Raw genomic sequence first — 20759 nt, forward strand, 5'->3', positions numbered from 1 at the left:
CCTTCCAGTTCTCCTCCGCAATGTCTTCCCGTGGAGTCTCCTGTAGTTTCAGGCACCCTTCCTTCCGACCCTCACCCGATCTATGTTTCTCTGCTCGTTTATTTTTTCTCTCTTTCTTCTAAAATTCGTCTTTTTTGCAGAGACCTTCTGACTGGCGGCTTGTCTCATCCGCCATCTTGGCTCCTCCCCCTATGCCTATTTTGTTAAGTGTTCTTATCGTAAAAGGGTGCTGAATTTTGTTGAATGCTTTTCCTCTGTGTGTTGTGAACATCTTACGGTCTTTAGTTTTACTTCTGTTTATGTGTTGAATTATTGAGAGCAAACCAACAACCTACAGAATGGGAGAAACTATTTGCATGCTACACATCTGATAAAGGACTGATAACTAGATCTATGTAGAACTCAGGAAAATCAGCAAGAAAAAAAATCAGCCCCATTAAACAGTGGGCAAAGGACATGAACAGAAACTTTTCAAAAGAAGATAGAATAATGGCCAAGAAATATATGAAAAAATGCTCAACATCTCTAATCATCAGGGAAATGCAAATCAAAACCACAATGAGGTATCACTTCACTCCAATGAGAATGGCTTTTATCAAAAAGTTCCAAAATAATAAATGTTTGCATGAATGCAGAGAGATAGGAACACTCATACACTGCTGGTGGGACTGCAAACTAGTACAACCTCTGTGGAAAGCAATATAGAGATACCTCAAAGAGCTACAAGTAAAACTACCATTTTATGCAGTAATTCCATTACTGGCCATCTACCCAAGGAAAAAAATATATTCTATAAAAAAGACATCTGCACTAGAATGTTTATAGCAGCACAATTCACAATTGCAAAGATGTGGAAACAACCTAAGTACCCATCAATACGTGAGTGGATTAATAAAATGTGGTATATGTATACCATGGGGTACTGTTCAGCTGTAAGAAACAATGGTGATATAGCATCTCTTGTATACTCCTGGATAGAGCTGGAATGCATTCTACTAAGAATGGGTTTTCCTTCCCAAGAATGGAAAAATAAGCACCACATGTACTTACCATCAAATTGATTTCACTGATCAACACCTAAGTACACATATAGGAATAACATTTACTGGGCGTCTGGCAGATGGGAGGGGGGAGGTGGGGATGGTATATACATACATAATGAGTGCGCTGCTCACCGTCTGGGGGATGGATATGCTTGAAGCTCTGACTCAGGCAGGACAAAGGCAATAAATGTAACCTAAACATTTGTACCCCTGTAATATGCAGAAATAAAAATAAATAAGCAAAAAAAGTAAGAAAACAACAACAAAAGATTTTTTCTGTTGTAACAAAAAACTTATTCATTCTTTATTTTAAGGATGCCCAAATATGTTTTCTTTTTCTTCAGTTGTCTTTTGGTCAATTATATTTTTTCAATAATCAAACATCAACTACAGAGTAAGGTTTTAGGTAATATACATTCCTTATGCTAAAAAAATCCATATGGAGCAACACATTTAAATTTTATTATTTGTAAAAAGGTACAGTGATTTAGTGGTTTCCTGGAAAGAGTTCTAATTTTATGAGTTTGTAATTATATAGTCACTGTATGTGGTCCACATTGATTTTCCATTCTCCGAATTTAGAACTACATCTCGGAGAACCTGATAAATATACTCTCTGCATTACAGTGATTTATTGCTGAAGAACATTTTGTGGGAGCCTAAATTTTTTTAGTAATCTGATAAGACATTTGTTATATTAATGTGTATGCAATGATTACCTGACAGCTGAAAAATAATTTCTCTTGACTATTCTTTGCTTAAAAATAAGCAATTTGGGAACCTCTGTTTAACTTAATAATAGAGTGGAAGATCAGGTTTTCCATATTATTTGTGTAAAAATAATGATGAGTATTTTCAAATGAGGTGGTAGGAAACTAGAATGGCAGATTATAGGTAATTAAGATACAGGTTAATTTTATTAGATGAATGATGCCCTGGTAGACTCCTCCAGTTTATACCACTGAGTCAAGCTTCTTAGAAGCAAAATCCCTGGATTGTGATTATGAAAATTCACTAAGCCATGTTTAAAGTGATGAGAAGTTTTACTGGGTCAAATAATGCTCCCCCCCCCAAAATTCATTTCCCCCGGTACCTGTGAATATGACCTTATTTTGAAATAGGGTCTTTACAGATGTAATAAAGTTAAGATAAAGTCATCGTAGATTGGGGTGGGCCCTAATCCAATGACTGGTGTCTTTATAAGAGGGAAGTTTAGATGTAGAGACACAGGGACATACAGGGAGAAGTTGGAAGGATGTGCCTATAAATCAATGAACACTGAGGATTGTTGGCAACCACTAGATGTTAGGAAGAAGCAAGGAAGTATTCTTCCCTAAAGCCTTCAGAGGGAACTCTGCCAACACCTTGGTTTCAGACTTCAAGCCTCCAGAAATATGAAGGAAGAAAATTTCTGTTGTTTTGAGCCACCCAGTTTGTGATAATTTTTACTTTAGCCCTTGGAAACTAATACAGATGGCATTTGATTTTATTATAACTAATACAAAAGCCATTAGAGTATCTGCTGGTGGTACCTAAGCCTACATACAAGAGGAGAGAAAGTCTGTACCTTTTGGAAATGCGCTGCATCTCAAAAGACTTCAACAATTGTTCACTTAGGATACTTGTGAGCTGTAACTCCTGGGAACCTCCATATCAGTTTTCATACTTTGTTTTCCACAACTGTCATTACCCAGGTGAAATCAGTAAGGAAAGACTTTTGTTGTACAGGAGTACAACAAATAAAAATAGATTTTTAAGCTCACTGTGTCTTTGGTGGGCTTATTATTATTTTTAACTTATGAGCTCATAAAAAAGTTATAGCCTCTGTATTTTTGTGGTGTTCACCATTTTCTCATAAGATTAACTCTTTTCTTATCACTTTTCTTTATATCTGGCGGTTTACTAGTTATTTTTTCTTCCTGTGGAAACTTTTGCTGTAATAATATTCTTATACATTTTTTTCTCTTCACTAGAAACCATGCATCTTTTAAATGAAAGTATTTTCTTTTTAGTTGGCTAGATTTATCTTTAAGTTTTTAAGATGTTTTTTTGATTGATGGCTATACTATAAAATCCCAGTGCTCATCAATGAATCTTAAAATAGTATGGAGATTTTGGATGACCATTTAGCTTTAAATATTGGAGTGAGGATCATTTGGGGGCTGCTTGAGCAATTATACCTCCGAATGGGGTAGCAAACACAGATACCCCAAGGTGTCAAGTAGTAGTGTAAATGAGGGGTAGGGTAGCTGTGATAAAATGGGCAATATTTGCCCTATTTATCTTTTTTTTTTGTTTTTTTGTTTTTTTGAGACAGAGTCTCACTCTGTTGCCCGGGCTAGAGTGCTGTGGTGTCAGCCTAGCTCACAGCAACCTCAAACTCCTCCTGGGCTCAAGCAATCCTTCTGCCTCAGCCTCCCGAGTAGCTGGGACTACAGGCATGTGCCACCATGCCCGGCTAATTTTTTCTATATATTTTTAGTTTTACAGCTAATTTCTTTCTATTTTTAGAGTAAAGACAGGGTCTTGCTCTTACTCAGGCTGGTCTCGAACTCCTCAGCTCAAATGATCCACTCACCTCAGCCTCCCAGAGTGCTAGGATTATAGGTATGAGCCACTGAACCTGGCCAACATACAGTTTTTAAAAAATTAAATACATGTAGCTTTATGAAAAAGTGACTAGGTTGTACTCACTTTTCTCATTTTGACATACACTGGTAAAGATTTTGACAGGTATTAGTATAGATCAATGGATTATTGGCGAGCACCTGGTGGAATAGATTGCAGCCATGCAGCCACAGACAGAAGTCTGGGCAGTGCATAACCCTGGGAGGAATCCAGGGTGCAGTAGTGTTCAAGGGTGGGGATGTAGTTGTTGCAAGGTGCTATTGGCTAGAGCAGAGGTTCCCAGCCATGGCAGCATGTTGGAATCATCTGGACAGATTCAAAAAATGTCCAGGTCTCACCTTCCATAGGTTCTGATGTAATTGGTATAGGGTGAGGCTGTGTATTTTATTCTAAGAGCTTCCCATGTGATACTAATGGGCTTCCAGGGTTGAGAACTATGGTACCAGAGCAGGGTGAGGAAGGGTCCCACTTGAGGAGGGTAACTGGCATGATCCCCAGTCTGCATGGCAAAAGGTTGGCTCTAAGACTTGTGCCCATGGAGGGTGAGAGGGCTATGACTCAGGTAGCAGAGTAGGAGGATAAGGGTTGCAGGGGGCTGTTTTGATCTGGAGATGTCTTCACTGGCCCTTCCCTTTTAGCATGACCAAATCATCCCTGTTTACCTGTGACTTTCACAGATGTGACACTGAAAGACCAGCATCCTGAGAAAGCCCTTAGGCAAACCAGACATTTGCTCACTCTAGCCCGTTTAATCCAGTCCAAAGCATCCCGTATGGTACGCTATGACCAGTGCCTACAAAAAAATAGTTCTGCTCTTCCTGGTTGTATATGAGGCAAAATTCATACATATTCTTATCTCACCTCTTACCTTCCATTTTGATTCTGATAAAGCCAACTGATTTTTGAGGAACAAGAAAAGTAGAGAACAGCTTTGGCTGCTTACATCCTTTCTGCTCCAGAAAGGACCAGCTCAGAACTAGTGGAGGATTTCAGTGGGCTCAGTTGTGAGGAGCTTCAGAATGAGAGGCAGGTGTAAATGTAAAGCGTTGTTCTCAAATTTTAGAGTACAGTGAAATCGCCTGGAGCGCTGGCTAACCCACAAGTGGCTGGGCCATGTCCTCAGAGCTTCTGAAGATGTCCAGGGTAAGGCTTGAGAATTTGCATTTCTAACAAGCTGATTTTGATGCTATTAGGCTGAAAACCACCCTTTGAGAACCACCCAGTGTAAAGAGGCTTGACTCTGCTTCAGGCATACCTGGGTGTGAAAGACCTCTCAAAATATGTTTTCTCACTTGTAAATGGAGAAAATAATACTCACCTCATCAGTCATCATGAACTGCCACATAGTTCACCAAGCAGAATGCCCTGGATATGGTAGACACTTTCATTCTCTGAAAGATCCGTCTTTCTGGTATCGTCTGCACAGGGATGGTTTGGCATTGAATATTGTTAGGTTCAACAATTCCAGATATCATCAAAATCACCTGGAGAACTTTTTGCAACTATAAAAAACCTGGGGCCCCATCTCCTTGGTGATTCTGATCCCGTAAGTCTGAGGGAAAGCCTGGGAATCAGTTGGTTTGGAAAGCCTTCCATGGTGATGCTGAGAGCCAGTTTTGGGACACTACTATTAAACAGCATTTCTCTCATGCAGGGGTTCTCGAGCACTGCAGCTGCATTGAATCATCACTGGGAGAACTTAAAAAGATGCTGATACCTGCGTCCCATCCCCAGAGATTATGATTTAATTGTTTTGGAGTACAGCCTGGGGTTTTAAAAGCTCCCAGGCTGAGAAACACTCCTTTAGTGTATTCTCTTGCAGGATGAAAAACATGGAGTATTTATTAAAATGCAGATTCTTGGGTCTCACCTCAGAGCTGCCTAAACAAACTCTCTGAGCAAGAGACACAATAATCTGCATTATAAATAAATGCCCTGAATTGTTAGTCTTAACAAAGTATGAGAATCATAGCTCAAAGGACACTATAGCATCCCTCATTTAGTAAATATTGCCTGACTGCACCCTCTCACGTTTATATAGCCGTTTACACTGTACTTCAGTTTGTTATCTCATGGAATCTCCTGCATACCTTTGTGAGGCAGCTTGGGTAGATGTTACCCCATTTATTGATGAGGAACCCGAGATTCAGAGAGGCTCTCTCTCCCACAGAACATGTGGGTATATGAACATAAATCAGGCAAATGTGCTTCTGTGAAAGGAGAACATAGTCTAGTTTAGAAATAAGGCAGAAACAGGCATGCAGGTAGTAAGAGATGTTGCAGTTAAAAAACCGTATGAAAATTCAGGGGGAGGCAGTTACTGGGAAGTAATTTGTAAGAAGGAGGGAATTTGAGAAGGCTTTTTGGAGGAAGTGGTCCTGCCTATCTTAGAGCTGTTAAAGTTGTAGAGTTTCCTTTGAGGATCTTGATAAAGGGCAAATGACTGTGGCCTCACAGTTTTACTCCAATTCGTTCCCTTTATTGGGTTTTCATCATTTTATAGCCCAGGCTGTATAACTTCCTTTGTGTTATCATCTCATCATATTTGTAATAAGTTCCGTTTTTCTTTTAAGATCTTACTGGCTGTTTAATAAGAATGTGGTATGTCTTTGAATTTTACGAATAAATGATTATTTTGAATTCCCTAGAATAAAAATTGCAGTAAGCTTCTTCACCCCCACTGAGATGATAAACCAATAAATGGACACATGAACTATCGTATAATTCATTTTTATAGAGGTGGATGTTCTTTTAGCTATAACTATCTAATTAGCTAAAAATAAGCATCTGTGCTGTTATGACTATGTTATTAAATCAAAGAGTATGAAGAAAGTTTCAAGGACCTGGATTTATTTCTGGAACAAAGGAGACAATAAGGAATAAAACTATGACTGGCAGCCTAATAAAGAGCCCAACTCTATTAGGAGGTTCTGGCTTTTCTCTTTTCTTACATTTATCTTAGTTTATTATATATAATACCTACTTCCATACAGCATCTTTTGGCTTCTTCAAAAGTCCTATGAAGATATGGAGAACCTTTATAATTGATAAGACTTGAGAAAGTTGGTTTTAGTGGTCTTTATTGAAACATATAATTTTTAATAAAATTCACTTTATTACTTTCAAATGTAAGCCATATTTTAAAACGGGTAAAAATGCAAAGAAATACAATTATATTTGTCCCTTTAACTGTCTATTAAAATTTAAAATGCACCTATTTCATTTTCCAGGTCCATGTCTAGTAGTCTCTCCTTCATGTGTACTGACAGAAGCACACAGAAACATATGAAAGAATGTTTGTTGCAACATTATAACAGCAAAAAAAGATTATCTAAATGTCCATTAGTACAGGACTGTATGAATTATGGTTTACCCCTATAATGTAATATTTTGCCATCATAAAAAAATAAGGTATTGACATAGAAAGATGCCAAGCTTACCTTAAGGAAAAAAAATCAAGTAGCCAAACAGTGTGCATAGTGTAAAACCAATTGTACACTGAAAAGAATATATGTGTTATTCTGTCAGTATACAGTTTTATTTTTCACCATCTGCCCTCTCAATTCCTAGAAATTCCTCGTGTGTATTATTTTAAAACAATTATGTAAAAAATCTATTAAATTTATTTATATTAAAATTGAATAATGGTTATATAAATTAAGGAAGCCCTTTAACATTAAAGCCTCTACCTTGGACTAAAAAATATTTCCAGGCAGGTTAAAGGAAAAAAAACAAACAAACAAAACTTCATTACTTCATTAACTTCAGTAACTTCATTACTTCATTACAAACTTCATTACTTCATTACTTAAATACTTACGGTAAATAATCCCTGAAAAATATCACAATACAAAAATGAACTTTCACCATTATTTATAAGAATTACTTATATCACCAGTTGAGAGGCTCAAAATTTGAATTATAGTAGCCCAAATTGAGATTTTTTTTCCCCCCTCATATTTATGCTTCTCTTGAAGTGTCATGGAAACATTTGATACTGATTTAACCACACTGAGCTCTTCATTTGCAGTGTTAGGCTTTTGTGCAGATGGCTCCTGATCATATGCTGTGTTTGGATTTACTCCTGTTTTTCAGAATCGGAATTTAGTGAAAGATTGTTTTCCATTATCTAATCATCTATTTAACTCTCCCCAAGATAATGGAGGTATGTTTTAAAAAATGAATTCTTTGTCCTTCTCATGATTTAATATGCTGTTTCCAGAGTTGTTTTTTTAAAAGAACACTTCAGTAATTTATAAAAATTCTTGTATGTTTTGCCACTCTCATATTTCCCCCACATTCAATGACTGTCAACTTCCATTGTTTCCTAATATGATATCATATTTCTTGCAGTTATCTTCTTTGCTTCTACTTCTCTCTGTTTCTACTTTCTTATCTTTGTTTCTACTATCTTTGTGTGTTACTGTTCCCTATGAGTCTTAGACTTCTGATAGGAGAAGGTCTGATTGGGTCAGTCACTGTCCAATATAGGGAAACACATAGTTCTCTCTCTATCCATGTCACCTCATTGACTGTTAATCTTTCATGTCTGGCCAATACAAAGCTGATACCTGGTATATCTGATATATCCAGAAGATCAGGGTCATCTGAATCATAATGTCCACTCATGCACTTAGAATCTAATCTGTGTACAGTTTGACAGTTCAACAGCCCAACAGAAGATATTTTAACTTCTGTTAAATTTACCCCAACCCTACTCAAAAAAAAAAAAAAATAGGTCACTGAATATGAAATGTCTGATTTCAAATCAGAAGTGTAGTTTATTATTAATATATCTCAAACAAGAAGCAATTCAGTTAATCCAAGTATGCGCCTAAACTATTGACACAGTTTTGCCATCTTAACAGTAGCTTGTTTATGCCAGCAGCAAAGAAGCCTGGAGAGCAAGTGGCTATGAAATCACAAAAGGCATTTTCCACAGCTTATTGAGTATTGAATATGTTTCCTTGCGAGAAGTGGTCCAAAACCTGGAAGAAGTGGTAGTCAGTTGGTGCAAGGTCTGGTAAATATGGTAGATGACAGAGAGTTTCCAAGTCCAGCCTCTGTAGTTTGAGTGTTGTTCGCGTGACATGTGGTCAAGCATTGTTTTGCAAGAGGATTGGCCTGTCTCTATTGACCAATCTCGGTTGCTTAATCATAAGCATCCTCATCATTTCATCCAACTGGTTGCAATAGACATCCACTGTAATCGATTGACCAGGTTTCATGAAGCTGTAGTGGGTAATACAGGCACTAGACCACCAAACAGACACCATTAGTTTTTTTTTGATGGATATTTAGTTTTAGACTGTGTTTTACCACTTAGTCTTTATCCAACCATTGTGCCAAAATCTTGCGATTGTCAAAAAGAATTTTCATCACATGTAACAATATAGTGTAGAAATGGTTCACCTTTGTGTCATGACAGCAAAGAAGGCAAGTTTTGAGATAACTTCTCTTCTGACGCTCATTTAATTCATGTGGAACCCATCTATCCAGCTTCTTTACCTTGCCCATTTGTTTCAAATGATCCAGTATTGTTGGAATAGTAACATCAAACCTTGCTGCTAATTCACATGTAGGTTGAGATGGATTCACTTCCACTACAGCTTTCAGCTCATCATTATCCACCTTGGTCTCAGATTACCTACATGGCTCATTTTCAAGATTAAAATCACTAGAAGGGAACTTCTCAAACCATCAATGTACTGTGTGTTCATTAGCCACATCCTTCCTAAGCATTTTGTTGCTATTTTGAGCTGTCTGCACTGCATTTATTGATTCCATGACGGAACTCATATTCGAAAATAACACGAATTTTTGACTTATTCATAGTTTCACAAAAATTGCTCTAAAACAATTTGACAGATAATTACAAGCCAAAATGTGTGTTTGTAAGACTGAGGATGTACCTTCACAATAAAAATAAAACAAAAAGTGTCAAGTGAAATGTAAGAGATAACTGTCAAACTTAGTACTTAAGGAAATCGGACATTTCATACTTAGTAACCTAGAATAGACTAGACTAGAATAGAACAAAACAGAATAGAATAAAATAATAAAATACATCTGCCTAGGGGAAAATTTAGATTTGCATTGCATAACCCAGAGGTCTAGGTTAGGCTTGTAAATAGTGTAGGGGAAAGGACACAGGCCTTGTGTTCACATAAAGTTTTCATCTCTACTTGTAAACTTGCCAGGTATGCAACCTTGGCTCTTAGAGATTGTGCCTCCTATGTAGAATAGGGATGGATAACAATATTTCTTTGTAGGATTGGTGTGAGGATTTAATGTGACCATGTATGTAAATTGAGTAGAACACCAGAGTAATTATAATAGCAGTGAGCATTTATTGAGTGCTTCCCAGGAGCCAAGTGTTAGTCTAAACCCCGTATGCCTATGAGCTCTTTTAATCCTCATAACAACCCTATGAGATAATTACCCCCATTTCGCAGATAAGGAAAATGAGACACAGGCAAGTTCTGTAACTTGCTTGGGATTATGCAGCTAGTAAAGGAAGGGGCCAAGAGCTCACGTGTCATTAACATTTATACTACAGTGACCCTTTCCATGAAGTCAATGCCCCATGTCCTGGTGTCCAGGACTTGTTTCTGCCCCCAAGTCCCCGCAGCCTTCTGGGTTCCATCCCATGTCCAACTCCAATGTGAAGTACCATCATATCTTCTCTTCCTCCATCAAATCTAACCACAATCCTCAGTTCACATCGTTCAGTGACTCCCCTGGGAATTTGGAGGGGTGGCATAGGTTAGGGATTACATTGTATACCATTTTACATGCTCTCTACCTCCTCCCCAAAGCTGAGATTCACCAGCTTCTGTGGGATTATCTCGTGAGGAGCAGCAGTTTTAGGCCCAGCTGCTTTCCTTGGAATTCTGGTGGAGAAAATGTCTTCGGCCCTTTTACATCTTCATGTCTTCCTGTTCTCTCCCCTCCGTTTGTGAAGTACTGAATATTTTAAGTAGGGTTAATCCTTAAGCCAAACTGAAGTAAGTAATATTTACCCCTTTAAACCACCCATTCTATCAGTCCTTCCTATTTCACTCTTTCACATCTCAGTGAGTCAATTTAATTAGATGCTTTCAGCTACTGAAGAAATAGAAGATTAGTGGGAGAATGGGAAAAGGCCATTTAAAGCAGAGCTTCTCAAACTTTAATGTGCACATGAATCACCTAGAGACCTTGTTAAAATGTAGATTCTGGTAGAGTAGGTCTGGAGTGGGGCCTGAGATTCTGCATTTCTAACAAGCTCCTGGTGATGCCATTGCTACTGGTCTGTGGACCACACTCTGAGTAGCAAGTATTAAAAGGTGACACCCTAAGATGGCAGAGGATTTACCCTATTTCCTTTTCCAGGCACATGTAATTAGAAAAAAAATAAAAAAAACACTGGGTCTCTCTTAGTAGGATTTAGTTAATGTGACTAGCCGCTAGAAGATACTTCATAATTTCAAACCCTACCTGAGGCTGCTTACCAGTAAAGCCATTCCTGGTTTGAAAAAGAATAGTATAAACTTGTCTATCTGACAGTCAAATTTTGATATAACACTGTAAAAATAGGCATTTCCCTCCATCAGTATAATTTAGGGATTTATATTCATTTTTACTCAGCTCTATGTGAGAGAGCATTGCTTTGCTGCTGCTCAAGATTGAGTCTCTTGTAACTAGGGAAATAGATGATTAAACTATTCTGGTGCAAGGACCACATGGCTGTTTCAGTATCTGTTTCCTTTGTTCCTCTAATATCACCTACATAAAAGGAAAGTTAAGTCAACTTTTATTTCCTTGCCTTTTGATTTGGATTCAGCTCAGTTGGGGTGTTTATGAATAATTCTGTTAGAAATGATTTGATAACGCTAATCTGAATAATGAAATATTGTTCAGAGCTTTAGATATGGAGGTGCAGTGTTAGCAGAAACCTCCTGTGAAATGATGTGGCTAATTCTGATGGCATAGGCTTACGTCCTCTATTTCTATTTTCAGGGAGGAGAGCACTGTTACTACCAGGGCCATATCCGAGGAAACCCTGCCTCATTTGTTGCATTGTCAACATGCCATGGACTTCAGTAAGTGTTTAAAAAATTATTTGTACCGTTCATTCTTTCAATAACTTACTTTCTTTATTTTTAATGCACTAGAATAGAAATCCCTATTTTGTGTCAAGAATAATTTTAAATCAGTGATGGATCTGATTTGTTTCTCTTTTATGTTTTATAAACCGAGAAGGATTTTTAAATTAGAGTTGCAGAAACCAGAAGCTTTGGAATTATAATATGATACCTTACAGTGATATTCGAAGCACTTTTCTAATTTCATCCAAATTTAGAAAGGAGTGGTTTGGATAACTTTGGCTTCTATTTCTGTGGATGTTTAGCCCCTTGATAACAGTTCTACTCCTACTTCTCCTTGATATTCATTTTTATAGTTTCTTAGAATAATAGAAATTTCAGTAGATGGAAACTCTTGACTTCTCGCAAAAGGACAAAAGGCTACAAGTGACCTTAAGAGCTCATGTGTTTTGGCCCTTTTAGTCAGCTGGAATCCCACCTAACTCACTGCAAATTTGTGGGAGGATCTGTCTGTTCTCAGAGATCTCCAAGGGACAGAGTTCATCTTTCCTTGGGGCCTTGTTTCCTTTCTCATAACCTTCACTATCAAAGAATGTTTGGTGACGTTTTACATGGGAATAGATTACTTCCTCTGTCTTGTCGATAATGGTGATACACAAGTGGCTGTCTCCTATTTGTTTTGTAACCTCTTATAAAGCTACTGTGTCATTCCTCAGCATTCTGTTTATTAACAGACTAAATCATCTCATTTCCTTGTTTGTTTTACTTTTTTGTCACAGAACAAACCAGCACTTAGTTTTGTTAAATTTTTGTTGGGAAACTTACATACTTCCTTTCTGTTACCAAGTTAGAGATGTATTTTTTCATTTAACAAGCAGTTATTCAGTGTCTGCCATTTGCCAGGCACTAGGAATATTAAGGCAATTTAAACATGAGTCTTGAGAGCTCTCAGTTTCATGCGGTGGGGGCAAATGTAGCTTAGCTTCCTGCTATGGGATGTGACAGGTATATTTGTTTTCTTTGAGAGAGAATAAAAAAATTGGGAAAAATGCAAGCTGAGCATTGGCACTGAAGAAGAGGTGCAACTTGAGAGCTTTCGAGATATGTCACCTAAAGAAGGTGGAGTACAACAGGCTTTGATAGAATTACCCAAGGGAGGGAGGTTAGATTGGCATATCTTAAATCTAGAAAAGAGATCTATTGGGAAAGACTGCCTAAGTGGCACCTCTGGCCAGGATCTGGGAGTAGGGATGTTAAGCAGAAAGGAGAAGTGTATAAAGATGAGTTATTTGATAAATAACCGGAGAAGGGAGGCCTAAGAGCATGGAAAACAACTTCCCTTTGCTTGTTATTTATTCTAAAAGACTATTTTACTTACTTTAAATAAATGTATAAATTTATTTATTTTAAATAAATTCCTTGAATACAGAGATTTTTGCAAATGTAGAATCCATGCTTAATATCTGACAACTCCTGTTTTATTAGGAAAAAGAAACATCGACATCCTTTTCAGCAGTAAAATTGTTATATCTGATCTCAAGACAAGCACAGCTGTCACCTAGGAATAGTACAGCTGTGTCCATTGACATTTATGACAGCAAATATATACTGGAAAGAAGAATGAGATAAAAAATAAGATTTATTTTTCTTCTTCTCTCTTTCTTTTAAAATCTCAATCCAAATTCAGAACGTGAGCATCTTGCTCAGTATTTGTCCCAATTCGCCTTCTGGTTTTCCAAATGGAATCAGTGTTGTGACAATCAGAGAGATGATATTATGCCTTGTAAGGGTTCTAATTGACCTGAGAACCTAAGAATGATACTTTGCTACTAATCCTAAGATAGTCATTTAAAGAAGGATGGAAAAATAACTTTTAGGAAATTTGTAGTAAATGGATCAGGAGTAGAACTCAGAATCCTGCCTCAGTTGTTTTAACTAAGTAAATTTTACTTTAAGAAACTTTTTAAAATTTAAACAAAAATAAACAAAATTTACTGTGTGTATAGGAACACTGTCAGAATTGTGTCAACTATTTTGGGCTTTCTTAGACTTTTATGAGCATATTGGGTAAGTAAATTCTCATACCTCTTATTATATTTTAATTCTCATCTTGATTTGACCTTCTGAACAAAAATTGCTGACAGAAATATTTTGGGGTATATTATTAAATAATTTATGTTGTCTCATTTACAGTGATTTAGATATGATATATATTATTTCACCCATGACTCATCCTTTATAAATTACCAAGTGTGTATTGAGGTTTTCTCTACTTTTTTGATTTATTGAATTCAATTGAAGGACATAAAAGGGTAAAAATTGGGTTCATATGTATTTTCTATAAAGAACCTGCAAAGGCACATTTCTTCAGATTCAAAGGACTAATAGGCAATATTTTTGTCCTGGTATGTTTGATGTTATGACAAAATCCTGTAACTATGGGAACCTTGAAGAATGGAATCAAATGTGAGTTTATTGCCCTCTTGTGGAAATGTGTGAGAATGGCTGTTTCTTTTCAAAATCTTGTTTTGATGCAGCCTTTTTAAATTTTAGCTCAATTGGTCTGTGATGACTTGGTTCTCGTTATAGGTTTTTATGAAGTACACATTGTGGACTCAATATATTATAATTTATATAAATATAACAAGTTGTCAATTCTCAAAGTAAATAAAGCATGTATTTTTTAATTATTAAGCAGTTAATAATGGCATATTATCATATAGCAATCCAGAGTCTTCCAAGGTGTAGATGGTGTCAGAATATGTTTTCTTTACACTGTGTACATGATGTTTAAATCCAATAAAAAGAAGTGATTTTCCCGTTGGACATTAACCTTACACAAGGGTGAATAACACTCAGTACTATTTAAACAAAAGAATCTGCTTGCTACTTTGTTGGTGTTGCCATGCGAACTTTGGTAAAGGTTTTATATGATTTTTCTGGATGAATCTGGCCCATTCTCAGCAGGGGTAGAGATAATGTTCACTGCCATATTTGGTCTACTGTTCTGAAAAGACCGTCCCCTCTGATTCCTTAGGCATATGCTATATTATCAGTAATATCTTACAAACTGCATCTGTTTATCTTTAAATTCCAAATGCAGTGTCATCCAAATTCAGAAAGCACATGTGCTTTAAAACTTTGCAGATGTGAGAATAGCCATTCTATGCATATATAAAAGTTGTGGACATGTGGAAGATGTTACACCAGGAATGAAAGAATTTGGATAGAGGCGGAACTGGAGGCCATTATAATTATAGCCCAGGGAAACCAACATTTCACTAAGGCATCGATGAAAGACAAATGCTATTCTGTGTCTAACAGCTTGGACTATCATGCAGTCATTTCTACCTAAAACTGAAAAATTACTGCAGAAAATCACACCTTTGCTCCCCTCAGATGCCTGAATGATAAGTTTCTTCAGCATTGTAAAGGGCCTGATCTCAGTAGAAGGATCATGTTGTCCTAAAAGGAGTGAGTATCAGGATTTCTCCAAGTGGGAGCCAAGGCCATCTGTAGCTTTAAATGCTCTCCAGAGGATTTCTCAGATGGCTGATAGCCACCTCCAGCCTCAGAGTCTAAAACTGAACTCTTGATTTGCGTCCTGCTCCCTGCACCCTGCTTCCCTGGGCCCATCTTGTTCAATGGCAACTGCATATTTTCAGCTGCTCAGGTCAAGACCTTGGCATCCTCATTGACTCTTCTCTTTCTTGCACATTCCATTTCAAATCCACCAACAAGTCCTGTTCGTTTTACTTTCAGAATGTATTTGAAATTTGACCAGTTCTCACTGCCTCCACCATAACCATTCTGATCTAAGCCACCATCTTCTTTTGCCTGGACTATTGCAGTAAACTCCCTGCTTCTATCTTTGTAGTCCTAAAGATTATTGTAACAGAGCAGCCGGGGTGATCATTTTAAAACTTAAGGGAGATTGTGTTTCCCCTCCACTTAGACTCTTGCAGTGGCTCCTCGTCTCTCTCAGAGCAAAAACCAAGGCCCTCAGGGTAGCCTACCTACCATGGCCCCCACTCTGCCCCTCACTGGCTCCACTCAACCCATACTGCCTTGTTGCTGTTCCTGGAGCACGCCAAGATTCTCTTACCTTGGGCTGTGTCTGAAATGCCGTTTGTGTGGATATTCTCATGGCTCATCTCTTTCTTTTTTCAGGTCTTTGCTTCCATATCATCATCTCTGTGAAGCCTTGCTCTGACCCTGTATAAATCAGTTCTCTTTGGTTCCCACACTCTGTCCTCTGACACCATTTATTGCCCTTAACCTACATTATTTTCGTCCCTAGAATTTATCACTGTCTAATATGTATTTACTTGTTTATTATATATTTATTATCTGTCGTCCCGCCTAGTTAGGCCATCTTGTTAAATGGCAACTCCATATTTTCAGCTGCTCAGGCCAAGACCTTGGCATCCTCACTGACTCATCCCTTTCTCGCACATTCCATTTCAACTCCATTAACAAGGCCTATTTGTTTTACTTGTGGCACATCAGCACCATGAGGACATAGAATTAGTTTGTTTTGTTTGCTGCTGTATCCCCAGCATCTAGAGAAGGGCATTGTAGGTGCTTTATAAATACCTGCTGAATGAATGAATGAATGAAAGTGGGTAGCAGATTGCAAATGAGCCATTCATGGACCCAGCAGCCTGGGCTCTACTCTTGCCTCTCCTCTTATTGGTTATGTAATTTGGGCAAGTTACTTCATCTTACTTCATCTCTTTGGACTTCAGTTTCCTTACCTGTAAAGTAAGGGTAGTCATTGTACCTCCCTTACAGATTTGGAGAAAAGATTAAATGAGTGTAAGGTATTTAGTTCATAGCACATTGTTCTAATGTTTTAATTGTTTTACTTAACCATTTTCCAGGTGTGTGGTAGCTACGCCATTCTCAGTATAGTTCTTGACAGCCTGCATCAGCATCACCTGGGGTCATAGCCCAGAAATCTGAGAAGGTCCGGAATTTTTACATGCTCTCCAGATGGATTTTTGCATATTAAAGTGTTAGAATTGTATGTTAGCAGGAGGAGTAATGGACAACAGCTAGAGAATGGCAGGCCTGAGCATGGGGCTGGGTCAGGATGAGGGGACCCTATTTATGGGGAATCAGAGGGAGGGGTCTTGCTGTCTCAGCAGTGTGTGTGGTGTGTGCTGTGTCCAGTGGTGATGAATGGAACTGGGAAATGTGCATTGAGAAGTAAACTGGTCCTCTGGCTACTGCTGAGTTTAAAATGATCTTGTTGTGAGTCGAGAGTTGATAGCCATGCCTGATCATTTTCTTGTCTTTGGCAGTGGGATGTTCTATGATGGGAACCACACATACCTCATTGAGCCAGAAGAAAATGACACTTCTCAAGTAAGTGCTCCTTCTATTTGTCATGGCAAATGGAAACCTTTATCCTGAGAGCTTTTTTTCTGTTCTTTTATTTTCTCTTCTATTTTCATATTTCTTAAGATTAGGATAGTAAGTATATACATATAGATGCTCCTTGATTTACAGTGGTGCTCCGTCCCAATGAACCCATCATAAGTCAAAAATATCTCAAGTCAGAAATGCATTTAATATCCCAGTAAACCCATCTAAAATCAAAAAATTGTTAAGTTGAACCATCATAAGTCCAGATGCTTCTTGGCCTTCAGTGGGGTTAAATCCTGATAAACCCATCATAAAGTCTAAAAATTGTAAGTCGGGGACTGTTGGTATATTTTAAATTAAATATTGAATAAGTCAGAACCACAAGTGGTTTTTTGAAATGTCTTTTGTTTCTTTCTCTTTTATATTGGAGATATAATATTTTACCTCTGAAGAGTTCTGAAGCCTCCATTTCCACCTCCACCCTACTGTGCTGTGATCTGTCTTAGTCTGACTGAGTTACCGTAACAAAATACTTAAACCACAGAAATTCATTGTATCACAGTTCTGAGGACTGGAAGTCCAAGATCAAGGTGCTGGCAGGGTTGGTATCTGGCGAGGGCTTTCTCCTTGAGTTGCAGACAGCTACCTTCACACTGTGTTGTCACATGGCAGAGAGAGAACTTTGGTTGTCTTCTCTTCTTATAAGGGTACCAGCCATACTGAATGAGGGTCCCACCCTTATGACCTCATTTAACCTTTATCACCTCCTTACAGGCCCTGTCTCCAGAAAAAGTCACACTAAGGGTTAGAGCTTCAACATATGAATTTTGGGGAAATACAAACATTCATAGTAAATCAAATCCCCACATACTTGATTTTTCACCCCTCCTCTCTTTTCCAGATTCCAGATTTTTCTCTATTGTTTATTGCTTTTAAGGCCCTATGCAAATGAAGATTAGAGAAACCTAGGTCTTCTTAATTCTCTTTCTCACTTTAGTTGAAACATTCCTTTTCCACAGATTAGAAAAGGTTTGAGGCTGGGCACGGTGGCTTACACCTAATCCTAGCACTCTGGGAGGCCGAGGTGAGAGGATTGCTTGAGGCCAGGAGTTCAAGACCAGCCTGAGCAAGATTGAGACCCCTGTCTCTACAAAAAATAGAAAAATTAGCCAGGCATGGGGCATGGTGTCATGTACCTATAGTCCCAGCTACTTGGGAGACTGAGGCAGGAGGATCACTTGAGCCTAGGAGTTTCAGGTTGCAGTGAGCTATGATGACGCCACTGTACTCTAGCCTGGGCAACAGATGGAGACCCTATCTCAAAAAAGTAAAAAATAAGAAAAAGATCAAATTAATATTATAGATTACAGAAAAACAAAGCATGATACACTTTTATTCTAACTGTGCACATACAAATGTTTTTCCTCTTATCATGCAACATTGGTCAAACACTTAGGCAAGTAATTTAAGGGAATGCACTTCGTTTTGTCACCTATAAACAATTTTGTCTGGGAATCTGTTATTGTGCATTATTTTCTGAGTACCCACTGTCCTGTCACTTTGCTTGACAGTGTGATTTTTTTTACAATAATATCATGAAACTTAACTATTTATGATATTCTAATTGTTTTTTAGTGATTGGATGAAGCCAGATGAAATTCTATTATTTAAATATTTATTAATTCTTCTTAGAAGAAAAATATGACTTTTTATCTGTTGCCGTTTAATAGAATTTTGTATGACACTTGAAATTTGGAGCAGGGTCTACTTTGGGCATCTGCGTCTATCAGACATCCTGCTTCTCAATAACAGGAAGATTGTTAGTGCTGTAGTCTTTGCCTACCAAAGCTATGTGACTTTTAAAAGCAGGCAGGAATCTGCGAAAGGAACCACTCATAAAAAACATTAACCCATTTTCCCAGATGTCTTACTTCTCCTGGGGGGAATAGATCCATTCATTTATTTTCCATTACCGCAGGCTTTGGCTTCTCTGTCTGTGAAGGCATTTTGCTTCTAATTGGATATTGCTCTGGTGCTGGGAGAATACAGGAGTGAGTAGGAGGGGTTGTGACATGGCTCACTGCCTCTCTGAACCCAGGAGAGTACATAGTCAAGCTACAGTTCTCTTAAGGTCTCCAGCTATGATTACCTGAGGCTGGAGATATCTGGTTGTACGTGCTTAATCCCTGTTGCTTGTGTCATTTCAGGAGGATTTCCATTTTCATTCGGTTTACAAATCCAGACTGTTTGAATTTCCCTTGGATGATCTTCCATCTGGTATGATGTTCATATAGTGATTTTTCTTTAAAGGACAACTTCAACAATTCCGTTAGTGCTTTAGAACTAATCTATATATAGAATATTATTAGCCCACATCTGCTCACGGCAATTTTAGAGGGAAAGCCAAGTCACATGAAGAGGGAGAATAAAATGCAAACTGGCCTCATCTTTATAGTGGGTGAGTTTGGAAATATGTGGCTTAAGCACATTGAAAGAAAACTTTAATAAATTTTAAGATTAAAAGTAAGGTACTAGAGAAACAATGTTAGAGTAAGAATTGGTCTATATAGAGAAAATATGTAAAAATTCATCTTGGTGAAATAAATTGAGGGATGAACTCAATCATTTTCTCATTTGTTGTTTTCCTCATCTTTTTTGCTTCGACATTTTAAGAAAGAACTATTCTAGATTAACCTTTGTTGTTATTATGAGCTATTTGTGAAATTAGTCTTTTTCTCTCCTGTATATTTACGGGTCAGTTTATATATAGACATCGATTTGAGGGTTGCATCCAAGTCTTCACATGACAAGAAGAGCAGTGCGCTAATACTTTGGCCTCCTTAGTGGAGCTGTGATTATGCAGGGTGCATTTGTCTTTGACTTTACTGGACTCACTCATTTTCTCCTTCTGAAGACAGGGCACACTGAATATCTGGTGTGGAGATGCTTCCTCCCCTATTTAGTGAGCCTTGATTATACTCATTTCGAATCTCATTTTCATCTTCGCAACAGCTCTGTAAGATTGATATTATTTCCGTTTTGTGTGTGGGGAAACAGAAGCTCAGCTCGTGTGTGAGACCTTTTCCAAGGTCCCACAGCCAGTAAGGGACAAAGTTGAGTTTTGGATTATGACACTGTGAAAATACACTCTGGGAGAGAGGAACCAAGGGGAAATGGAACAATTGCCAGCCTGAGAGCAAATCCTAAACTACTACTTAGAAAATCACTTAGAAGTTTACATTGTCTCTTCATCAGAAAATGAAATAAGTATTTTCTAATGTCCCTTCCTCTCTGAAATAAGTTTGTAACTTTCTTGTTCTCCTGCAGTTCCCCAAAAGAGAAGTGAATGCCCTCTTCCTCTCTCTCTTGCTGCCAACGGGATAGAAGATTTTGTAGAATTCACTATTTTGAAAAATCTGCAAATGGGCATATAGGTGCTTTTACTCCACAGACTTTTTATATTGTTCCTACAGTGACCTTATGAAACTTTTTACAATCCCTATTATGGGAAGAAAATAAATCATGACTAGCTGCCTGGGAATAAAGCTACAATTTAATAAGTATTGCTGGAAGCATTCAACATTAATTAATATTTAAAGTAATAAAGAACCCCCTAAAGACTCGATTGTAG

The 20759-nt window shown here is 37.8% G+C and overlaps 1 protein-coding gene across 1 annotated transcript in view; it reads left to right on the forward strand.

Annotated features, from left to right (window-relative positions):
- Positions 1-20759, forward strand: part of ADAM22 (ADAM metallopeptidase domain 22) — a 241994-nt gene that overhangs the window by 149081 nt on the left and 72154 nt on the right. Inside the window, exons 5-8 of the mRNA XM_012643499.1 lie at positions 11673-11755; positions 17065-17128; positions 19336-19405; positions 20456-20546. Coding sequence (XP_012498953.1) covers positions 11673-11755; positions 17065-17128; positions 19336-19405; positions 20456-20546 — 308 coding nt within the window. The remainder of the gene's footprint in view (positions 1-11672; positions 11756-17064; positions 17129-19335; positions 19406-20455; positions 20547-20759) is intronic.

Source organism: Propithecus coquereli, unplaced genomic scaffold, assembly GCF_000956105.1.
Source record: "Propithecus coquereli isolate 6110/MARCELLA unplaced genomic scaffold, Pcoq_1.0 Scaffold199, whole genome shotgun sequence".
In the NCBI taxonomy this organism is placed as follows: domain Eukaryota; kingdom Metazoa; phylum Chordata; class Mammalia; order Primates; family Indriidae; genus Propithecus; species Propithecus coquereli.